This window comes from Diospyros lotus, chromosome 3 (genome assembly GCF_014633365.1).
Source record: "Diospyros lotus cultivar Yz01 chromosome 3, ASM1463336v1, whole genome shotgun sequence".
Taxonomy (NCBI): Eukaryota; Viridiplantae; Streptophyta; class Magnoliopsida; order Ericales; family Ebenaceae; genus Diospyros; species Diospyros lotus.
In genome coordinates, this window is record NC_068340.1 from 37,641,708 (window position 1) to 37,666,532 (window position 24,825).

Sequence of the window (24,825 nt, forward strand, 5' to 3'; positions counted from 1 at the left end):
TCTACTACTACCATGCTCTTGCTTTCATCAAATGCATGGGTTAATGGTAGAATGTGTTTTTTAATGGCGTTACCCCCACTCTTTATCAATTTTTGTACATACTTGTTAGTTTTAATCGTGCTTAAGTTTATGGGTTGTTCTTTAGTTATTTACCCTCGCCTTTTATTACCAAGCAACAAAAGAAAAGAACCAAAAAAAAAAAAAAGGAATTTGTAAACATGCTCAAAATTATAATTTATTAATATTTAGATAATCTCATAACATAGAATTAATGAATTTAACTAAAATGAGCATTTAATATGCTAAGGAGTAAGAACATCCTAACAAGACTGATGCTATATGCCAACAAAACTAACAGTGTAGCTTTGTTGACAAGATGATTTAGAGGCAAATATTTTATTTTTTCAAAATAAAAACAGTGCTTACCAAAGCCGCCTGTGTCTTTTAGGGTGGGTGGTTTAGGCTTTTTAGTAGATTCTAAAGTGTAAAATAAAAAAAGAAATAAATATAAAAAGAAGTTGAAAACACATGGGAAAGACCCTTTGGGGCCGTCCACGAAAAGCCATTGACGGAAAGTTTAATCAATTAACTAATAAGAAAGACAATTGAAAAGGAAAAAGCAAAAAGAAAAGTGAGAAACAAAATAGAAATAGACTTACTAAAATCGGGGGTCTAACTGTAATAACCCGAAATAAGGAGTGGTGCCAAGGGAAGCGGAGGAGGACAGAAAAAGCGGGAACCCCGACGTTACCGGTACCGACTTCGACTTGGAAAGTAAAAAGGAAATCGTAATAAGGCCACAGCGAAAAGCAGCTGAAAACTTAAGAGAAGCTTTGAACCCGAAAAAAGAAAAGAACAAAAAAAAAAAAAAAAAAGGAGCCAAAAAAATTAAGAACCTGCGAGTCTCAGTGGCCAATAAGTCAAAATGTCAACACGGCAGGTCAAAAAGTCAACATGGTAAATTTGCCTTTTTTTTCTCTCTCTCGCTCTCTCGCTCTTCTTGTCCATCCTCCATTATATATATTCGGACACTCTCACAGGCCAATAGATAGTTATATATACACACGCAAACGCACGATAGAGGAGAGAGAGAGAAAGAGAGAATCAGCAAAGAGGCAAGTAATTATTACTTGGCAGCTTCCGAAGAAAGAGAATCGACCAACGTCTCATTCGGCTGTGAATATCAGAGAAAGAAACTCAAAGATCCTTCGCCTGTCTTTGATTTGCTCGACGATTCTCATCCTTGTTTGTACGATTCATCTCCTTCTCCTCAATATCCAATTCTGTTCGTATATGATAAGACATGTTCGTCTACGCTTTTTGACAGATTATTGTGTTTCTTTCGTTCTTTCTTTCTACTTTTTAGATGATTGGCTCTTTGATGATACGTTGAGTTTGGAAGGATGGTTTTTTGCGTGTAGTTTAGAGTAGATGGTTGGTTTTGGGGAAAATCAATTAGAAAAATAGCGCAGATCGGTGGGCCAAGTGCCAAAACCTACTGCTTTGGCGACAAAAATTTTATGCATTATCGAAGTTTCCGAGAATTTTGGAATTTTCTGTTTCTGTTGCTGTTTTGGTTTGGATGGTTGGTTTCTGGGAACTTAAACGAGAAAACATGAAATGTTAGTGCAGATCAGGCGAGAAGTGACTAAGATTTGCTAAGCATATGGAGCAGAAGCGTGTTCTGTTGTCAGCATTGAGCGTGGGCGTAGGGGTGGGGCTAGGCTTGGCCTCTGGACAGACAATAAGCAAATGGGCAGGATATAGTTCTTCCGGCAACGGCGTCACGGCCGAGCAGATTGAGGAGGAGCTTCTGAGGCTGGTAGTCGATGGCAAACAAATCAAGATTACCTTTGATGAGTTACCCTATTTCCTCAGGTAAAGAGAAGGTTGATTTTGGTTTTTCTGAGTTTCGATTCTGTTCCTTATGTTGAATGGTTGATTACAGTTGGCGTGCAACTGAGTAAATGTTAACTTCTTCTGTAAACTAAAAATTGACGATATATGTGACCTAGCTGAAGAATGATATATTATATTCCATGAGCAATAATTCTGCTTTAATAATAGACAATAATTGCCATATTATTGCCCCAGAATGTGACGATCCAGTTCTGAGACCAGCAGATTTCTTTAACTTTATAATTATCTACATTTTACAACCCAGTTATTTCTTGAATTATTATTTTTGTTTGCCAGCGACGAATTTTAATTGAAAAACTTTTTCTAGATGACAGTATTGTCATGCTTTCTACTAGAGGAATTTGAGGATATACTTTGTGGTTGTGGATCATTATATAATTATGAAGGGGATTTTTTTTTTTTTTTTTAACTGAAGAATATATTATCAGTTCTTTCTGTCTCTAGATTCATATCATGCACTTACAGTGGTTCCATCATTTCTTACATGGATTTCATTTTGTAGTAACTAGAAGTTCTTATATAAAAATAATTATCATAGATGCAATCTCTTCCATCTCTAGTACTTCCAATATTTGCAACTTTTTAAAGGAATCTTAAGTATTAGAAGTACTTTGCACTGTAAAAGAAACATCTTAACTACGGTCTGGCTTGCTTTCAACAAAATTTCCCTTGCCTATTCACCTAGTTGTCTGGTTACTCGTGGATGACTGCTATTTTTCATAAACAGTGGAAGATTAGTGTCCTACCAGTTGATATTAAAAGCTTCTGAATTTTGATTCTAAGGAGTATGACTGAAATGTGTGCAAGAATCAAAAGTTTCATTTTCTAATATATATATATATATAGAGAGAGAGAGAGAGAGATACATCAAAACTTTCATGTTGTTCAAGGAATTCTATATACAGCTCCCAAATATTTAACTTTTCCAACTGAAAAGGGTTTCAAGGGTAGGGTTTTTTTTTTTTTTTAAGTTGGGAGGTGGGGGGATTCTGATTTGTATTATGACAAACTGGAAATTGCTGTGTGTAAGAAATTTGATGACTGACTTTTTTCTAGTAACTGATAACTGGCTTCTATTGTAGATTTCTTTCTCCAAGTCCTAGGTTGTTGAAATTTGGTCAGGCCACGGTAAAACTTGAAGGATGCACGATATTTTTATATGTTTGGAAATAACAGGATTGAGTTCTTTACTGTTTTTAGTAAATTGGCTGTTTGGTAATCCTAAAAAGATGCTAACAAACTGAAGTGAATCTGTTTGTTAAAATAGAAGAATTCCCAAGAGCACTGTATTTTCTTGATCTGCACATGTGCACAAGTCTCTAATTCTTAATGCATAAAGATGAAAAGAACAAGCATTCTTGTTGCCATGTCAAGATGATCCTGAATTTGTTGTTCTTTGGGCAATAACAGTGAGCGTACACGGGTGTTATTGACAAGTGCTGCATATGTCCGTTTGAAGCACCTTGACATTTCCAAGCACACTCGCAATCTTTTGCCCGCAAGTAGGGCTATTTTGCTCTCAGGACCTGCTGGTATGATTTTTGATCTTGCATTTTCACCACTATGCCTTTTATCTCGTTTCCATGTCCTAATTTCAATTATTTTATTTTATATTTTTCTGAAGAACTTTTCCAGCAAATGCTTGCAAGAGCTCTTGCACATCACTTTGAAGCAAAGTTGTTGCTATTGGATGTAACTGACTTTTCTCTTAAGGTTAGTACATAACATGATGATATTTTAAATTTTAGAAATTGTCATTTCTAGTCTAATGTCTTTTTCACTTATACTCCTCAGATGCTGGCCAAGTACGGAAGTGCCAAAAGAGATCTGGTAAGTTTCATTCTTCTATACTAAAGGTATGAGGATTATTCTTTTGTCTCCTGCATATGAAATTGCCTTCCAAGAGTGCTTTTAACATTGATTGGTAAGGTGGATCAAGGTTAAAGATAATCTTTTACATCAAGGCAAGCTAGTTTCACAAGTCTAGATTTCAAACTAAATATCAGAATGATTAAATTCTATCATTTTCAGGATAAAAATAAAAAATTATTGTTTTATACAACATTAATTCTGTTGGAATTTTCTTCTATGAGAGAAAATAGTTCATATGTAGTATAACATGGAATAATTCTGGCTTCTTTTTTAGTCTTTGAAGAGGTCCATCTCAGAGGTAACTTTGGAGCGAATGTCCGATTGGCTTGGTTCCATCTCACTCCTTCCCTCAAGGGAGGATGCTAGAGGTACGTCAAGAACTACAACCCATTCTTTCTATGTTAGCGCAATAAAGTTCATGAGTATTATGTTCTGCAACTTTATGTCAAGTTGGCTGCTTTCTTTTTATTCTTGCTAGAGCACACTCCTGTTCCAATGTTCATTCTGTGTAACTATGTTTATGGTTAGTTCTCTGTAATTAATCTGTTTGACAAATGCCAAATAATGGTTCAAGAAATGGTCAATTTAATGCAGTATTATTTCTGTTCCATCAGGACTCATTCCCAATCCTTTATATCATTTGGTCTTGATATGTTTATGGCATTGTTCTTTGTGGATGAATGCTGAACTATTGTTCAAGTCATGGCCAGTATAGTGCAGTATTCTTTTTGCCTAGTTAGGATTCTTTCTCACTCCTTTACAGTCACTTACTTTCAAGACTTAAAAGCAGATTATGGATTACTGAATCTTCTCCATTTGATGGTTTTACCAATACCATATTTTCCTTGTTCTGGGTTAACTCAGCAGTTTCCCCATCCACTTGCTGCTGAGTGAGAACAAAAGCTGAAGTAAAGGACTAGGCAAATAACAATGATACATTAAATCATGATAATATTTGTTAGTGAGAACCTAAAATGAAGTAGATCCCGGATATCTAAATTTTTTTTTTTTTTTTTGGGGGGGGGGGGGTCATTAGCAAATCAAGTCAAACTATGTTATGTAGATCCCGGATATCTTACTTAGATTCTGGTAGAATTTTAGGTGTGGGTGGGTGTACCTCTAGATTTCAAACCTCTTTAAAAGATCCTAAATCTTAGGGTACCAGGATCTGGATAAGAGTAGATTAAATGAAATTTAGGGAAACAGGTTGATTACTTTCCACATCCATGTGAGAGACTAGAAAATTTTCTTGCTAGAGAATGTGTTTCTTCTTTTCTAGATATGATCAATATTTGGGGGATTTTAGTTTCTAGGTCCGGTATAGTTTTTGAAGGCAAGGCCCTAGGTCCCCTGCCTTGTTATATCCAATCGACATGGTACATGAAAGGAAACAGGAGTCCATTAATGCATGAGCAGGATATATGTGTTTGGTGTTAGCATGTCTATGAGTCTCTGAGATTGAATATGTTTAGTTCTCAGCTCCAATGACCCGAAGCCTTGACTAGATTTCATACTTTTTCTTAAATTCTTCTCTTAATATTGTTTAAGAGTAAATGGGCTTGCAAGGGTCAAGCATTTTATGCATGAAATATGAGTCTAAGTAGATGACCTACTGGAAATTCCAATTCCAAGTCTATATTCTTATGTGTTTTCTGGTGATGACAGGGGCACTTACAAATATAGAAGAGTATATGAAACATGGCACACAAGAAAGAAGGCAGCTCACAGTTTTTATGTTGGAAAGAATTTAGTACCGAAAAGATAAAATTCCCCTATTTAAATACCAAATTTTAGAAGTGTGTCCGTAAGCAAAGCTATCAGAACAAAGACTAATGTTTGTGGTATCAAACAACTCAATACTACAGCTTGGTAGATGCATCATACAATTACAGAAATTTCACACCTTTTAACAAATAATTTTTTGCACTTGCTTTTAGTATTGTCATGTTCTTTTCCCACTCAAAGAATGAAAGAAAGTTATGCTCATTAGCTAGATATTTTCTATGGTTTTTTGTGGGATTTGATATGCTATGATGTAATGCTCTTGCATATTATTTACTTGAAAAAATGTTATTTACTTCTGGCAGAATTCAATCCATTTGGTTTTTATTTCTATTCAATGGTACCATCCTGACAACTTTCTTTGCTGTGGCTAAAATTTCCACAGGCTTGTTACACAGGCAAAGTAGTGGCTCAGATGTAAAGTTGAGGTATGATAAATAAGTTTGTATGCTTGATCAAAAGGCATGGAGTTTAATCCTTAGTTTATATCTCTCATGTACAACAAATATTACTGTACCTTGCAGTGGTGATGAAGGTGCTGACTCCCTGAAGCATCACAGAAATGCATCTTCTCCTGATATGAGTTCTCAGTGCTCCTCTTCTAACACAGGTATACGCTAAAACTTGTGCTTTTGATAAATTATCTGGCAAAATTTAAGCATTTTAGACTATTCATTGGTTTCTTCCTTTTTCTTTTTCGTCAAATTAAAAACTGGTCGTCATTTTTACCATTTTTTATGTCAGTTTATTTTATAGATCTCAACTCTCTAGTTGGTTGCTGTGAGATGAGATTTGTACATTCTTTGGATGTGGCTTTCTTTTTTCTAAAATAGAAAATTGAAATTGTTTCACTCTCAGTAGCTTTATTGTTCAAAAAGCATTTCAATTATTTTGCGATTGAACCCATGATTATGCTTAATTTTTGTAGACGTGCCTATTGCACAAATTCCATTTAGGGGATACATGTAGATGATATTTACACTTTGGACCAAACAATTTTACATCAATTGCCTGGATCTTATGTTAGCCTGCATGAGGGATACATATGAGACAGCCAGCCTCAGACACACCAAATGGTTTTAAATGAACCTACCACTTGGCCAATGTTTAGTTCCAAGTCCCCTTAAACATCACAGATACATGGACTGCAAATTGATATTGTATTCTGCTGTGTGTATATGTTTATTTTATAGTTACTTTCAATTGAATGGTTAATTATTTAGCTTTGTTACTCTACTGATACATGGACTTGTTTGGGTATTTTAGCTCATTTGAAGCGTGTGAGTCGATGGTCTTTTGACGAGAAAATTTTCTTACAGTCACTTTTCAAGGTACTATACCCATTCATAAGTTGCTTCTTTCAAAATGCTAAGTCTATTCATGCATTATCTGGATAAATTTCTTACCTTTTCTTAGGGTCATCCAATTTCTTCAGTTATATAATTTTATATTACTTAATTAAATACTTCAGATATTCCTGATTATCTAATGTTTTGGCATCTCAAAAATTACTGATAGTCAAAGTTCTTGCAGGTTCTGGTTTCTATCTCCCAAACTGGTTCTATCATTCTCTACATCAGAGATGTTGAGAGGCTTCTGCTCCAATCCCAGAGGCTGTTCAAATTGTTTGATAGAATGTTAAAGAAATTAACAGGATCAATCCTAATACTGGGCTCCCACATGGTGAGCTCAGAAGATGATTGTGTTCAAGTGGACGAGAGAATTTCTCTTTTATTTCCTTATAATATTGATATCAAGCCACCAGAAGATGATACTCATCTTGAAAGCTGGAAAGCGCAACTAGAGGAGGGCGTGAAGTTGATCCAGATTCAGGATAATAAGAATCACATTGCTGAGGTCCTTGCAGAAAATGATCTTGCATGTGATGATCTAGGTTCAATCTGCCATGCAGACACTATGGTTCTCGGTAATTACATAGAAGAGATTGTTGTATCAGCAGTATCTTTCCATCTGATGAATAACAAGGATCCTGAGTACCGAAATGGCAAACTTATTATATCAGCTAAAAGGTAGACCCCAGATTGTCAGTAGCCACAGTATCTTAGGTTCATTCTTTTTTCTTCTCTTATTTCATATTACTTTTTATTTTATTAAATAAAAAAATCATTTAGTTGCTATTGTGGTTCTTGAACAGTTTGTCCCATGGATTGAGTATATTCCAGGAAGGGAAAATGGGTGAGAAAGATACTCTCAAATTAGAAACAAATGCTGAATCTTCCAAGGTTTTTTTTCTAGATCATACCATTCAGTTTTCTCAACAATCAGTAAGTGAATTAATTCTACCATTTTCTGACTGGTTTTGCTGTGCTTCATTTCATTTGTGTATCAATTTTAGGATTCTGAAGGGGAAGAGATCATTGGGTTAAAGCCTGACTCAAAGTCTGAGAACAAAAATGAGACAGAGAAATCAGTCCCTTCAGGGAAGAAAGATGGGGAGAATTCACCTCCACCCAAAGCACCGGTAAGCTTTTGTCTCACAATATTTTTGGCTGAGGAATCTTGATAGGATTATCTCAACTAAAGCTTGATGGAGTGAAGTTTCATACTCTTCCACCTCATGTTCTGAAAATTTAAGAAGCATTTTAGCTGATATAGTCTTTCAAGGATTTATTTGGCACAGGAAGAATGCAACTTTCAATTGTTTTATTATCATGCAAACCAATTATAATTGGATTTACAACAAGGATCTGCTTTAAGCTCTTACTTATTTTCCCTAGAAATGGATAAACTCACTAAACATATGGACGAGGTGCCTTGGTGTATTCTATTTCCTGATGACATCGTGTTGTTGGGTTAGATATGAAGGAATATTTTATAATGGAGAGGTTTTAATTTAGGCAAATTGAGAACTAAATATATGGAATGCAAGTTTAGTAAAAATATAAGCGTGGATGATATTATGGTAAAACTGGAAGATCAAGTTGTACCAAGATAAGATCAGTTCAAATATAATGGATCTATCATCCAAAAAGATGGGGAGACTAATGAGGTTGTTTTTGATACCTATAGAATTAAGCCTAGATGATTAAAATGGAAAAGTGCATCTAGCGCATTATGTGATGGCAAGATTCTATTAAAGTTAAAAGGGGAATTTTATATGACATCTATAAGACCAGCTTTGATAATGTTAAGATGGATGTGTAGCCATACAATAAATGATAAAATTAAAATGAGATTATTTGTAATATTAAAGATGCATTATACTAATTTAAGATAGTTTGATCATGTGAGATGAAGACCGACAAGGACTCTTGTGATAAGAGTGGATGGAATGACAAGTATCTAGCAAAAAGAGGTAGAGAAAGACCAAAAAAAATTTGATGAAGACACTAAGAAATGATACGGATTGTAAGGGCCATATAGAAGATAAGACTATTGATAGAAATAACTAGTGAGATAGGATTCATTTAGCCAACCCCATATAGTGGGATAAATACTTGATATGTTACTGTTGTTGTTGTTGTACTATCATGCAAATATTTGACACACTATTATATAAGAGCATGTTTGGTAAAATCCTTTAACTTTGTGATGGTTTCTGCTAGACAATCTCCTCAGAGACCAATTTACTCTAGTTTTGGCATTTCCATCTTCTTGACTTTGGGCCTTTGTTTTTTTCCAACAGGAAGTTCCTCCTGACAATGAATTTGAGAAGCGCTTAAGGCCGGAGGTCATCCCTGCAAATGAGATAGGTGTAACATTTGCCGATATTGGTGCCTTGGATGAGATTAAAGAATCACTTCAGGAGGTGGTCATGCTCCCTCTTCGAAGACCGGATCTCTTCAAAGGTGGGCTTCTTAAGCCATGTAGAGGTATATTGCTGTTCGGTCCTCCTGGTACTGGGAAGACAATGCTGGCAAAGGCCATTGCCAATGAAGCGGGAGCAACATTCATCAATGTCTCAATGTCAACTATCACTTCAAAATGGTTTGGAGAAGATGAAAAGAATGTCCGAGCTTTGTTCACACTTGCAGCAAAGGTTTCCCCAACTATTATTTTTGTGGATGAGGTTGATAGCATGCTGGGGCAACGGACAAGAGTTGGGGAGCATGAAGCCATGCGGAAGATAAAGAATGAGTTCATGACACATTGGGATGGACTATTAACAAAGTCGGGTGAGCGCATTCTTGTTCTTGCTGCAACCAACAGGCCATTTGACCTTGATGAAGCGATTATCAGGCGGTTTGAGCGCAGGTAAATGTTACGTGTCACAATTAGCATATTTTCCACATTTCATGCCTTCTGCAACAGCACAGAATTTTGGATATTTATAGCTATTATGGTTCTGTTCGTGTCCTTGACCACCTTTCATCTTTAAGTGTTTGTTTGTAACCATAATGATACTATGCACTAGTATTACTTTCCAATCTCCAATTTAGCATTTTAAACTAAAATTATTGAAAATGGGGCTATACCTTTATAAAATTCCAAATCAGTGTCTTTGTTCTATTGTTCTACTCCAAAAAACATTGGTTAGCCTGGCACCTTTTTGAATTTTCTAGAAAGGTTTTGGGAAAAAATAAGCAATTCAATGATAACATTATGGAAAATTTAAATTTTACTGAGCTTTGTGTTTTCTGGTGAACAGAATAATGGTTGGTCTCCCATCCCTGGAGGGCAGAGAAATGATTTTAAAAACTCTTTTGGCAAAGGAAAAAGTGGATAATCTAGACTTCAAGGAGCTTGCTGCCATAACAGAAGGATACAGTGGAAGTGATCTTAAGGTAAAATCTTAGCGGCATTATTGAGTTAGGTTGCATTATTGAGTTAGGTTCCATAGCTAAGGGCATCTCTAATGGTTTCCCTGAACCTTATTGAAAGCAGAATTTGTGCATAACAGCAGCTTATCGACCTGTTAGGGAGCTGATACAGCAAGAGAGACAAAAGGACATGGTAGTATCCTCTTGCACTTCTAAGTTCTTGTCTAGTGTTCAAAATTTTTCTTTTATGTCTGCCTGACTTTGATTATTATCAATGATATATAATTGGAGTATCTCTTTCATATTCTCCATGAAGGAAAAGAAGAAGAGTGTTGAAGAAGGGCAGAGCTCAGAAGAAGGTGGTTCAGATACGAAAGAAGGCAAAGAGGAACAAGTAATTACTCTGAGGCCCTTAAACATGGAAGACATGAGGCAGGCAAAGAATCAGGTAGTCTCATCTGAATTTTTTATTTTTGTTTTATTGTTTTGTGGCTTCTGCTGATCTCATCTGGTAGGAGTAACGCTTGTGATTATAATGATGACAATGACGATGTTTTGTGCCTTCTAATAGTTCCAGTTCCCATGGGCAGCTCTAATCTATGGTTTCTTTAATATATATATACACATATGTAGTATGTGAATGGAGGATAAATACTCTCTTTCAAAGAAAAACTTATCTGCCTACTCAGTGTTGCAGCTGACCTGATTCAGAGTTTTATTCAACTATGATATCCATTATGGCTTCATTTAATGAAATTTCAGGCACTTTTTAGGGCTTGTTTTAGCAAATTTCAGTCTCTACGGTGGCTTAGCTCCTAATTTTCCAAGACAAAATTGCCAGACTATTGAAACCCTCTTAGGAATGGCCACCTTTGCACTGTTTCCCTTGGTGGCTCTGGTTTATCTTGCACATCTTGCTTGTGGGATATTTCGTACATCAAATTATTGGCTCATGGCTCCATTTACCTTGGGTAAGCCTTGGTCGTAACATAGTTGTTTCTTTGTGACTGAAAGGTCACGGGTCATAGTTGTGAAAATAGCTTTTGTGCAAAAGCAAGGGCAAGGCTACGTACAAAACTAACCCTCCCTCAACCCTTTAGAAAACAAGGATCCGACTGGAGAGGCTATTTAAATTACTTTTATGTTTTTTCAGTATTTGGATTGTAATCATAAAAATATTAAGTTGTTGATAATTCCTGGAATATGGCAGGGTTGAGTTCGGTTATCCTACAACCAATGTCAAAATCTGCTACTTTATTGATATGTATACGTTTTGGACACTGAAAATAGATGTTATCCACTACAGGTTGCTGCAAGTTGTGCCGCAGAGGGAGCTGTAATGAGTGAATTGAAGCAGTGGAACGACTTGTACGGAGAAGGAGGTTCAAGAAAAAAGCAGCAGTTAACTTACTTCCTCTAGAATGTATACCAGGATATTCTTGTGCTCATCAGGACCACTCTTTTTGAAAGTGTGAAGGATTAACTGGGAACCCCAAAAGTCTTCTGCCTAAAGCCCAAACAGTACTGAGAGAACTGCGAGGACCCTGTATCAGAACGCTAGCTGGAGGACCTTCGCCTTGCATCGAAATACGAATATTCCTGAGACACCCAGAAAAGCTTGAACCGGCGAGAACCATGTTTGGGAGAAGGAGTTAGTCGGTATTGAACCGAAAGATCTGCATGCCACATTCCATAACGGCTAGTGTGTTTTAGTTATGTAGTGTCTGTGGTATTCGAGGCAGTGCTTGGGTCTGAGAAACAGGGGTGAAAGTATTGTGGGACTTGATTGATTAGCATTTGTGTATTATGGATAGGAGGAACTTTATTCAACAACATATTTGTAAATTAGTCTTGTTTTAAGGATTTGGTATTGTTATATACTTGATGCTATTCTTTTTTGGGCACCCCTCACTTAACTTATTCACATGCAGGCAATTAGTGATGGAAATTTGATTTATTTCGAGTTTATTATTGCTGTAATGATAATGCTATGCAAGTAGACATAAGAGATTACGGCTGCATTTGGTGGTGACTGCCCTACAAGAGTTTTCAATCCTGCAATTCTTTTTTAACTTTTTGCAATTTCTTAAGATGCAAGCTAGACTCGAAAAATTAGTTTTTATGTTGAAACAAACAAAACCTTACCTTATTAGTTGCAAAAGCTATGGCATAGTAAATAAAAATTATACAGGAAGTAATGACGTTTGGAAATTTTTTGGTTGTTTTTCCATTCGAAACAACAAAAGCAAAGAAAAGCCACAATCCAATCGCCTTTAAGTTTCTTATTTTGCATGTTACACCCTGTGATTACAACACAAACTAATTCCAAAATTGGATGGACCATAAATTCTTGCCCAACCAAAACAGGGAATTACCAGAATAAATTAAGCCATAAATTAGTCTTTCAACTGATTTCTGATAATTGATCTCTGGATTCCCAATCCAACCTAATCTAATGCAAACCAAAAGGATCATCATACATATTAGGCAAGATCAACCAAAAACTGTCCAGGGATCCATTAGTTTCCTCATCTCCAAACTCTAAAGCATGATCAGTTCCCAGTATTAGAACAAGCGAAAAGCAGTACCCCTATCATTTTTGTCACCCCACAAACGGAGTTGTTCCCATCAGGAGTGGCACTCGCCATAAAGAAGCCCGAACGAGCTTTATCATCCGTTCAATATATATCATGTTAATGCAATTTACATCATCATGAATGTCGTTGAAACCGTGAAAGCCGCGGATGAGAAGAGCAGAAACGGAGAAACATCAGTTCCAATCAATAACAACTTTGCAAAATTTCCTAAAAGCGCCATTAGGCACTTGCTAAGAGCATCTCCAATGTTGGACACCAAATTGGACGCCAATTTGGTGTCCAACAGTAGATTACACCAAATATTTTAACACCATTTTGGTGTTGTCTCCAATGTTAGACACCAAATTGGTGTAAAAAAGAATCTTTAAAGAATATTCTATAAATAAGTATTTAATAAATGGAAAATAGTATAATATAATTAAAAAAAAATTAGTCATATTTTATAAAAAAATTAAAAATGATAATCATAATTTTTTTAAATTTTTTTCAAAATATGTTATTCTAATTAATTTCTTTACTAAATTTTTAATTAATTATTTTTGCATAACTTTTATCAAATTAATTGTTTAGCCACCTAATTATTTATCCATCTCATTTTTTAACTAATATTTTAAATCAAAGAAACTATTTTTCCCATAAATATTTTTTTCACTTAATATTTTAATTAATTTTCTTATCTTCTTTTATCCACATAATTTTTTCCTATTTATTTCACAACTAACTTTACTACATAACACTAACTTTTATGGAGGAAATGGAGATGATCTTCCCAATTTTTAAATGTACTTTAGAATTAAGAATAGAAAGTATTTTATTTTTAAGCCATGTTGTTGTTGTTGTTTTTATTTTAAGCTTTTTTTTCTATTTTTATCATGTATTTTTAATTTAAGTTAATGGAAATGTTATTACTTTTTATTATATTATTGAATTTTTACATTAAAAATATTTTCTTTCTATTAAGTAATTATTAAAATAAAAAAATTCATATACATAAACAAAAATAGTTCATTTTATATTAACATAGTATTTATAAAATATATTAAATATTTTAAAATATATTCAATATTATACTCATTTTATAGATATTAATAAAATATTTCCATCGGTATATATTTTTTGTAATAATTTAATTTATATTTTTAATTATTAATCAAAATATACAAATGTATTAAAAGTGATAAAGGATATAAAAGGAATAACTTATTTTGAAGTTATACAAAGAGGGGTAAAATAGGGAATAAAATAAAAAAGAAAATTTGGTGTTGAGTGAATAGTGTAACACCAAATTTGGTGTTACACTATTCACTCAACACCAAATTTTGTTATGAAAAATTGTGCCAACACCATTTTGGTGCATACGTTGGAGCCGTTTTCAGCGCCAATTTGGAGTTGGCGCTGCATTTGCCGCTCCATTGGAGATGCTCTAATCTATCTCAATGCCAATAGACCCACCTTCTTGTCTTTAGATGGTCCTCTGTGAATCTGACTCAGAACCTTGGCATCGAATTCAGCAAACTTCTTCTTGAAGTCTACCAATGGTTTCTCAGCAAAGGGGTCTACAGTGTCCTCGTATTTCTCATAATGGACAGGCACGGTATGCAGCAAGAGGATTGCTGTTTTTTGACAACCCCCACATTCAAAAGAACAAAAAAAAGAAAATTTATCAAGTTAATCGGAATAATATTGACTAATTTAAAGCAAACAGCAAATAACAGAGTGTAACTTTGCAGTTGAATTGATTCCTTGCGTACGTAGCAGAGTCAGGAAGTCAAAGCAACTGCCCACAACTGAAATAACCCACAATCCGGCAATTACCTGAGAAAAAAAGGTTTCTTCTTACGATGGGAATGAAACAAATTTGTAAATACTGAAGTAGATGATCCATGACAGCACGAGGCCATGTAGATGTAGAACCCCTAAAATTCCAGCCTTAAGCAACAATGGTAAAATTAATCCACCATCATTCCAAGTTCAAAGTGAATGGTGAACCATTCACGTCGGTCATCTCCTGGTTTCTTTTTGGGGTTGGGCATGCGTTTATGCTGTCTTGCAAACAAGTCAAGCTCTTCGAAGAAACAAAGGAGGAGGAATGATGAGAACATACAGCAAGAAATTTCTTCATACCCTTCCCAGACCCAATACCCAGGAGGGCTGAAACTGAAAGAGTGCGATTGAGATCTGTTCTCAGACCAGAAGTTATTGCCGGGACTATATATAAAAATGCGACAATTTGGTCGAAGAATGCTCATCACCAATCAGCAAAACACTAATGCCGTTCGTGAATATAAAATACGCAACGTCTCCTGTATCAGTGATCGTCATCGACTTTAAAGGATAAGTGCCGGTTTCCAAATGTCACGACTAGACACACACACATGCATATATGCATGCATGCGTGCGTGCGTGTGTGTGTGTGTGTAGAGAGAGAGGGAGAGAGAATTCAGTTTGCATACCTTTTCCGCCGCCTAAGACTCTGTGCAGAGGCCTCTCTCTGCCGAAGAGACGATAGAACTTGGTTTTCACGGACAACGGCGGTGAAGATTTTTCATAGTCGGAGTCCGACGGCGACGGATCGTGAACGGAAAAAGTTTGATGTTCTCCATCGCCGCCTCAAGGAACGATTCACGCAAACTCTCTGAAGGTACGTGGTGACGTTTGAGCCAAAGCGTCGCTTAAAAACGAAATGACAGCCTTTTAAAGTAGAGAGCTTCGGGGCCTCCGGCTCGGAGAATTTCGGAAACCAATATTCATTTATGGGCCTAACGGAGACGTTAGGTTCAGGGCGGGCCCAGGATTTTTATTTTTATTGAGTGAAGGCGAATTTAAATATAAAAAGTATAATTTTTAAAATAAGATAATAATTATAATATTAAAATATATATATTTTTTTATAATTGTTGTTACTTTTCATATTTTGATAACGCCACATAATGATCTCATTATTAATTTTATTAAATACATATTTTTTAAAGTACACAACTAAGTTATCATTCATCTATTGATCTCTAATTTTACTACGCAATCGATTCTTCACAATGTCTATTGTAGAAAATATTATTTCAACTGTAGTCGTAGCAATCTCTTTTAACTGTAGTAGTAGCAACCGGAAGAGTTAATACCAAAATTACAAGCTTATAAACTAATGAGTACACTATATTTTTTTTCCATCATAACCAACTTCTGTCTAAGTTCACTGAGTCCTTGCAATTCTTCAAACTTTTTGTTAGAGCGCATATCAAAAATATAAGTTTGAACCTGATTATCAAGTGCCATGAACTCTACTCTTGAAAAATCTTCAAGATAATACTCAGCAGGACGAATTAATTTTTCTTTGTCCAAAGTAGGAAATGAATTATTTGGGCATAAGCATGTTATACAAAGAAGTAACTCAGTACTAACATCAGAAAAACAATCATTCAATTCTTGAAGTTGCATATCAATGATAGCATAGAACAAGTCCACACGAAAGTGATACAAATTTATCATTTCTTCAGTGTTACGCCATGAGAGACCTCGGCATATAAAAACACCATCCATGTCAAGATCATCAATATTCTGTTTTTCACAAAAAAGAAACAACTACTTTCAAAAACAAATGCCACTCATTGTCCCTCATCACTTGGAATCTTTGTTTGCATATTTTTACTAAAGTAATGGCATTTACAATATCTTGATCCTTCCTTTGTAATGTCTTGGACAATTTATTTGAAATTGCTAAGATGGTTCTCATGAGATATAGATTAAATGCAAATTCAAATGACTGTATTGAATCCGATAAATCATTTATCTCACATTTTTGTTCAGTAGATCCATCATCAACAATCATTTCAAAAACATCAACTATAGGCGAGAACATGGAAATCAAACTAATCAAAGTACCATAATGCGATCCCCAATGAGTATTACCAAAATGTGTAATAGTACTTTGTTAATTAAGACCCCGACCACTTGAAATCTCACCATTATGGAATGCTTTAAAAATTATGGATTCTTGTTTCTCTCGCAAAAGATCACAACATTTTGATGACACTCCAACAATATTCACCACTCTAGAAACCAAATTAAAGAGTGAAGTAACTTGCACATGTTTCTTTGCTATAACTACAAGTGCCAATTAAAGTTGATTAGCAAACCAATGAACATAGAAAGCACATGGGTTCTCTTTCAAAATAAGTGATTTGAGACCATTAAACTGATCTTGCCTCCACAATCTAGATATACTCAACCCATATCTAAAAAATAATTTATCTATAACAGCTTTAAGTGATAGAGGCAGTAATACTGCAAACATGTTCAATCCCAATAAATCGTTCAACTACATATCCTGTTTTATTCACATAATGCAAAACAGTAGACATCTGTTCATTTATTGAGATATCTCAAGATTCATCAATTAGAATTGAAAACAATGCATCACCAACATCTTTTATGATAAGATCAATTGTTTCGATAGCAACAACTTTTACAATATCCTTCTAAACATCAGGTGATGTTAACTTGAGATTTTCTAGAATATTTTTCAAAGTAACATCTCCTTATTATGATTGGCTAGAAATTGCAATAGTTCAAGAAAGTTATCTTAATTATTTGAATATTTAGAGTCGTCATGACCACGAAAGGCTAGTCTTTACTGTAAAAGAAGTTGAACACCATCAATTGATGCATTCAAATAAATTCGATAATCACACTGTGTTTGTTCTAACTGTATAAAGAAAATTATCTCGATATTTTACTCTTAATTTATTAAGACTTCACAGTTGTTTTAAGCTTGATTGTGTGCATTATTGACATCTCTAACATGAATTTGAAGTTTATTTTATTTTTTAAAATTACTGAACTCTTCTATCACAAAAGAATCATCATCTCTTTGTTCCCTATTATTTGTTTTAAAAAGATAACAGTATAAGCAAAATGAGACTTCTTTTCTTATACTATATTCCAACCAATCATCAAATTTATTGAACCAAGCTGTAATGAATCGTTTTGATTTTTTATGTGAAAATGAATGATTTCGAGGCTGACACGAATCTCTTTGCAAGTAGACTCTTCTAATTTGATTTTTAAGATTAACATTGTAATCCATTATTTGAGTTCTTAGCCCATGATTCGTAGAAAGATGTGCAATATTAATTTGTTCAATACTTCATTTGTTAACTTGTTCATTTTCTTCAATACAAATTTCCTCCTCTATACTTGTTTTCTTTGTTTCACAATTTTCTTCAATACTTGCTTTATATGTATCATCATTCTCTTGAATATCATGATTATCATCTACCTCAACACTTATTTTCTTTACCCCCACTGTTTTCTTCAATTGAAAATAGAGACTTTCTTTTAAAATCTCTCCATATCTTACTAAAAATTAAACAAGAATTGCATAAATAATCAATGATTAATATTTTCTATCCAAAAAAAACAACCAATACCAACCATATTCGCTGCCTTTGGCAGTCGACGCCGACCACCGCCGACCAATGATTTTCATGATCAGATGCTACCATTTGAAATGTCAAGCCAAGGGGGTTAATATATCAAAAAATGGGCTAGATCTAACGGCTAGATTGTTGTAGATTTGATTTTTAATTTTTGATCAAAATGAAAAAAATAGTCTATCAACACCGGCCACTGCGGCCAGTGGTTTTCTGGCGATTAGTGGCAACGACCCAACACCCTTACCCCCATCAACCTTACTCCCATCAACCAACATACCCCAAAACTAGTAAAATCCAATGGATGAATCTCCATAAATCAATGCTTAAACTTTCAACCAAACCTAACCGTGCGTAAATACATATATGTATCACAATTTTATGCTAAAAACAGGACCGATGAAACTAAAAATCTTACCTTCTTGTAGATCGAGGTTGCCTTCATGATGAAAATACGATCAAATCTAAGATTGAATGACTGAATTTTACAAAATTTGTGATTTACGCACTTGGAAGAGAGAGAGAGAGACTATAACAAGAAGAAGAAAAGCAAAAATGAAGCTGGGAGTAGGTGGGATCGGGGGGGCTAGGAACCCTAACGGGGTCAAGTGGGCTTGGGCCGCTTGGCTCCATTGGGCCTTTATTAGAATAGAATTATTTTTTTTTCTAGCCTAGTGGGGTAATTGCCCTCATTGGGCCTCACTTAGCTTTGCCCATAGTTAGATTGGACAATGTTTATGGATATCCTCGGAGATGCGTAGATGGCCATCTCTTCGTGTCTCTCTCCCGTGGCTTAGGCTTCGCCATCCGACTATATCGGCATTTTACAACTTTTATTGCCACATGGTGCGATATCATTGGGTGGAATTATCTTATGGTCGTTGTATTGAGAGCTTCTTGCAACACGTGGAATATGAGTTGGATAAAAATAAAAGTAGAGATAACAGTTGCCACTAGTCCTATTGCCACTACCGCATCACTATTGTTTATTTCTACTAATTACTCTAAAATAACTCTTAACGTAATGATAAAATTATTATTTTAAATTTACCATAGTTTACATAAGCCAAAAAACAATTGTCGTGTTTTTCTAGTGGCATCAATGGTTTAGATAAAAGATAATTGCCTTTGCTCTCTTACTGATATTGCTTTGAGTATACAAGAGCCTTTTTTTAAGGATAGTCCTAAACAGTCCTAATCCTTTGTTTCATTGGTCTAATGAGTAGTCTTTTCCATTTGAAGCATTACTTATCATAAATAAACTTACGGATCAATAAAAAAAGTTAGAAAAACAAAACACAAATACAATGTTACATTAGGCCACACTTTTTTTTTTTATCTAAACTTTTAATTGTTCTAATATCAATTTGGTGGCTTTATTTTGTTTTTATATAAAATTATCATTTTCTAACAATTTTTTATTTTTTTTTATTTTTCCAATACTTTTTGAAACTTATTACTTTTAAAATGTTGGGTCAGGGCTAGACGCCACTTTGCAGGTCAAATCTTCAAAGTTGAGAAGAAATAGGGCCTTTTGACGGTTAGGTCCATAAAGAGTTAAGGTGAGCCTTTGGACCAACGTCCTTGCCTTTGCAAACAACCCAACGCCCCTTAAAAAGAAAGGGCAAACTCAGCAAAGTGCCCTTACGTTTCTCCAGTTTCCTCTTTTCCTTTTGCCCCCCTTTTCTTTTCTTCCCCTCTTTTCTTTACCTCTTTTTATTGGTTTGAAGGGTAGATAGATCAAATCCTTCACATTAGGATGGGCGGTTTAGATCTCTTTTCACTGGCTAATATACTGTATGCGAAAATTTAAAATAGTAACTGTGATGATCTTAGCGTATTGTGATGTCTTGATGACAAAATTAATTTTTTGATGATTTATAAAATAAAATATTTAAATAAAAACATACCTAGATACACAACTGCATATCACTGAACACTAAAACTTACCCTCAGCATTAGGGAGTTGAAACCTGTTGAAGTAAAAAAGACAGTAAACTTTGTCCGCAGATAATATATATAACTTACCCTCAGCATTAGGAAAGTGGACTGGATTTTACAGTGCAGAGAGGGAGTGACATTGGGTATAAATCTGAGTATACTGTCACACTTGGGAGAGTGAAGTGAGAAGGACATTAGAGAAACACCGACTTCGATTTAAAAAGAAACAAACAGCAACCAAACAAAAAACTCGAATTACGCAGTGATTAAAGCTTACAAGTTTCATTCATCCATCTCTCTCTCTCTCTCTCTCTCTCTCTCTCTCTCTCTGTGCTTCGCCAAACCAAAAGCCCGTTTCTCTGAGAAGAATATGACAATTACTTTCTGATTTGATTCTTTTCTAGTTGAGAATAATGAGGTGATGAGAAAGAAATACAAATTTCTAAATCAGTTGAGAAAAAGCATTATTTTGAAATTTGCCCTGTTTGGAAACTCCACACCCTTCTCCCAAAAGCTTCCTTTATTTATACTCTCTCCTTCGATCTTTCCTCCCTCACTTTTCCTCTCACTCTCTCTCTCTCTCTCTCTCTCTCTGTTTCTTGCATGTTAGATTTTTTTTTTTAAGCCAATTGACATCTGTGAAGAAAACTACCGAGCACTCTGGCTCTACCAACCATGGAAGTTTTCAGCTTGCTCAAGTTCTGGGCAATGGCGGCCGGCGACGAACTCAATCATGACGATGAAATCCAAGACGAAGACTCTTTCTTCGATTTGGAATTTGCAGTGCCGGGTTGTGACGAGAAGGAACAGAGCGACAGCGCCCTGGATGTGGACTTTGAGCTGAGTTCAAAGCCACCGTCTCCGTTCTCGTTCCTGAGATCGCCGCCGAAGTTTCGAGTCCTGATGCTGTTCAGGAAACCCAAGTCGGAGAAACCAGAGCCCGCTGCCGCCTCGCCGGAGCTTCACCGCCCGAGCAAGCGCTTTGACAGAGTGAATAGTTTGCGGAGGCTGACCTCCGAGAGCGCTTCTCTCAAGCGTTTCACGAAGCTGATCAAACCCCTCCACATTCGGGCCTCGAACTCAAAGAGGTACAGTGAAAATATGAAGTTCTCCGATGGGTTCTCGACGACTCTGCGTTCGCCGGGAAAGCAAGCAGAGGAGAAACAGGCGACTAGGCAGGGGCCGGCGACGCTTATAGTGGCGTGCAAGCATCTGGGGAAGAGCCGGTCGGCGTCTTCGACCGTCGGAATAGCGCCGGCGCCTCCCAGACGGAGAGACGATTCGCTGCTGCAGCAGCATGACGGGATCCAGAGCGCCATCCTCCATTGCAAGAGATCATACAGCTCCTCCCAAGGTACATATGTTCAATGATTCAATTTTTATGGAAAAATGATATTTTGGTCCGTCAATTGTGTGCCAATGAACTCATAGGGAAATGCTACACACACATATATATATATATATAGAAATTTATAATAATTTTGATAAATTAATATGATATACATAAATTTATAATAATTTCATTTAAATTTATAATAGTTCTATCTAAAATAACAATATTTTATAATAGTGAGTAGATTTATTATTAATTTTAAATACAATTATTTCTGAATTTATATGTAGAGTTATTTGTCAAATTTATTTAATAATATAGCATTTTTTTCTATTTATATTGTATTTTTATATTAAATTAGTAAATAGGGAACTCTTAATGACCCATGACTCTATTAGTTGAATTAGTCATGAGTTGGTCAAAGTAACAGTATACTTATCCAACAAAATAACATGTAACCAACCCCTACCGTTGGATATTAGTCCAATTCCAAAGGCAGGGTAAACAAGTAATTTCATTGGGTCTGCATACAAAATGGATCAAAGGCAATTTACCCATTTATCATGATCTTTTGATATAAACATAAATGTGAAATAATACCCCTTTATTTAGAGAACATTTGGTTTATTTTTGTGTTAACTTTTAAGTCCATTGAAAACAGAGTCATCCGGGGTGCTGCCACCACCACCAGTGAACCCATCGAGAAGTAGCATCTGAAGCTGCTCAGTTTTGGCCAGGAGAGGAAAACAAAAAGAAGAAAATGCGGGGAAGTGTTGATCTTGACTAGGATTATTGGGGGTGGGGGATGTGGAATTATTCCGATGTGTTGGCATAATGGTACATAGAGTTTCACTAGTAGTTGTCTGTAAAGCGACTGATCATATCGAATGGGGGAACTGGGAAGAAATGATTAAGATCTTTCATGCTGCTGCTGGTTGCCTGTCTCTGTCTCTGCAATCTCGTCATCCGTTTCTTCTGACTTCTTCTGGGTGTTTGATGATATCTTGTTGATTTTTAACAAATCAAATATATGATCATTTGTTTTCTGCATAAAGATTACCTGCCGTCCCTGCCCTCCATTCTCCAATTACTTTTGTTATTATTATTAGAATGTTACGTGATTTCTCTCATACACATAATCCAGTGATTGAGAACAAATACGAGTTACTTTTAAAAAAAAAATAGACTGTAGACTGCTATATAATTAATTATAAGTTTTGTATCCAAACCTCAATCTTAGATTTCGTGATTTAACTCTCTTATAGAAATCTTGAGACTGAACTGCGAACTCTCGAAATGAGATACTTCATTTTTGCTCTCAAAAAATATTACTTTATTCATGTAGTACATTATAACATTTATTTAACACAGATAAAATGAAAGAAATACATGAGCCCCACTCCCTTTACATGTCTAATACTACACTTTTTATTCTTCGAAACAATGTTACCCTATTCAACATAATAATTTTTTTATTTTATATAATGTATATTTTTTTAATAACATAAATGTTATATATCACTATCTTCACTCAACAAATACTTTTTGTATTATATGAAATACCATTTTTATTATCTCAAGACATAGGTCAAGTGGTGAACAAGTAATATGGTGGAGTTAATATTAGTAGATCACGAGTTCAATACTTCAGCTAGATAAGGGCTAAAGGCCGTCTACAATTTACCTCATTTACTGAAATCGAGAATACAAATAACGAGGGACCACGCAAAAACGATAATCACAAACACCATTTGTACTCTACGTTATATCAATGTTCTTAATATTATATAGTATTAGTGCAACATTACCCTTAATTAACGATAATGTGTCGTTGGGAATCACGTTTGTGAAGCAAATATAACGTTACACTTGCCTTTTAAAACTGCATGGGCTGTTGGTAAAAAGTGGAAAAGGAATCTTAATCTAATTCTTTAGCTCGGGCCATAAAGTAAAAACGCAAAATTATTTGTTGTTGAATTTTTGTATTAAAAAGCTTCATTAAAATGTGGGTTATGTCATGTATGTTTCACTTATTATTGATTTTTTAAAAATTATGCTTTGATCAATTGTACTTTAATAATGATTTTATTCATTGAAGTGACCCTCATTTTATTGCAACCTATTTCTGCCATAAAAAAGAATTAGATCTTATATTTATATAATTAAAATTCAAAGCAAATAAAAATAAAATTAATATTAAAATATTTTAATAATACATAACGCATACATTATCAAAATAAGTTTATAATATTTAAGACACATTTTTATACTTGCTTTGAATCAAGGGGTTCACTAGCTGCATGCATATGCTTTTTGTAACTTTGTTTTTTTAATCAAGGTTAATTATTAAAAATTATTAAACTTTGCCATTGATGAATTAAATAACAGAGTTTAAAAATTACCAATTTTATGTTTAAAATTCTTAATTTTGTATAAATTATTTAACAATGTTCAAACTTAAATAATTAATACTCTTTTAATGTAATAATGATGCATTTTGATTTTTTTCTTTTGATATCTATTTTCTCCTATATTCTAATACGTTACTAAAGCCATATTTCTTCTATCATGATATCAAACAATAACTTAAGTTTGTGGACAACTTTTGCACAGCCCATTAAGAAGCATGATTGGTAAAGTAAACAAGGAATAGAAACACAATCTACAATAAAATGAATGTGTAATTCCCTTTGGATAGCGTAAATGGTTTTGTTTAGAAATTTGGAATATTGCAAAATTATGAGTTTGATTATTTCTTTGTGCAAGATTATGTAATTGTTTATATCTATTCAAAAAGTCAGATCTAAAGTTTTGATTTGTGACAAATATGTTCATGCACCTAAGACGAGTCAAAATAAATTGTAAATTTTAAAGAATGAGATAGTCATAATCAAAAACTATATATGTAATAAATACTCTTCGAATTTTTTATGGCTAAAGGCAAAGTGAGTCCCCCCAACTCACCATTTAACCATTTATCCCATTGAACTTAAAAATGACCTATTAGTCTCCTTATCTTTTAAATTTGAACTTATTATGTCACTCACCTATCAATTTTGTAACAATTACATACCTCAGTCTAGCAAGTATTGCGCGCGAGGTACACACACAGTCTAACATGGACCCCACATTGACCAGGCTAATGAGAGTGTGCTAAGTGTCTCGCTGTTGCAAGATAGGAAATGGGCCGACAACGAACAATGCGACAGATAGCCACCAAAAAACTACAG

At 34.8% G+C, this 24,825-nt stretch overlaps 2 protein-coding genes and 1 long non-coding RNA gene across 5 annotated transcripts; 2 read left to right on the forward strand and 1 right to left on the reverse strand.

Annotated features, from left to right (window-relative positions):
- Positions 1-1,039: 1,039 nt before the first annotated feature.
- Positions 1,040-12,219, forward strand: LOC127798146 (uncharacterized). Of its 3 annotated transcripts, none has more exons than XM_052331492.1 (17): positions 1,040-1,305; positions 1,633-1,878; positions 3,331-3,452; positions 3,545-3,633; positions 3,715-3,750; positions 4,067-4,160; positions 5,960-6,002; positions 6,099-6,184; positions 6,841-6,905; positions 7,108-7,604; positions 7,730-7,817; positions 7,931-8,056; positions 9,221-9,789; positions 10,184-10,319; positions 10,420-10,488; positions 10,612-10,743; positions 11,602-12,219. In XM_052331492.1, the coding sequence occupies exons 2-17, from the start codon at positions 1,667-1,669 to the stop codon at positions 11,713-11,715; spliced, it is 2,478 nt and encodes an 825-aa protein (XP_052187452.1). In that variant the 5' UTR covers positions 1,040-1,305; positions 1,633-1,666; the 3' UTR covers positions 11,716-12,219. The 3 variants fall into 3 exon arrangements, with proteins under 3 accessions (XP_052187452.1, XP_052187451.1, XP_052187450.1); XM_052331491.1 differs by having other exon boundaries at positions 1,040-1,249; positions 1,628-1,878; XM_052331490.1 differs by having other exon boundaries at positions 1,040-1,249.
- A 337-nt stretch (positions 12,220-12,556) lies between these two features.
- Positions 12,557-18,302, reverse strand: LOC127796463 (uncharacterized). The gene is made up of 3 exons (XR_008022013.1): positions 14,616-18,302; positions 14,345-14,505; positions 12,557-12,960 (listed from the first exon to the last, which is right to left on the reverse strand). It is a non-coding gene; the product is annotated as an uncharacterized LOC127796463 (long non-coding RNA).
- A 2,335-nt stretch (positions 18,303-20,637) lies between these two features.
- LOC127796462 (probable membrane-associated kinase regulator 2) lies at positions 20,638-22,742 on the forward strand. Its single transcript, XM_052328616.1, has 2 exons — positions 20,638-21,616; positions 22,257-22,742. The coding sequence occupies exons 1-2, from the start codon at positions 20,938-20,940 to the stop codon at positions 22,310-22,312; spliced, it is 735 nt and encodes a 244-aa protein (XP_052184576.1). The 5' UTR covers positions 20,638-20,937; the 3' UTR covers positions 22,313-22,742.
- The last annotated feature ends 2,083 nt before the right edge of the window (positions 22,743-24,825 follow it).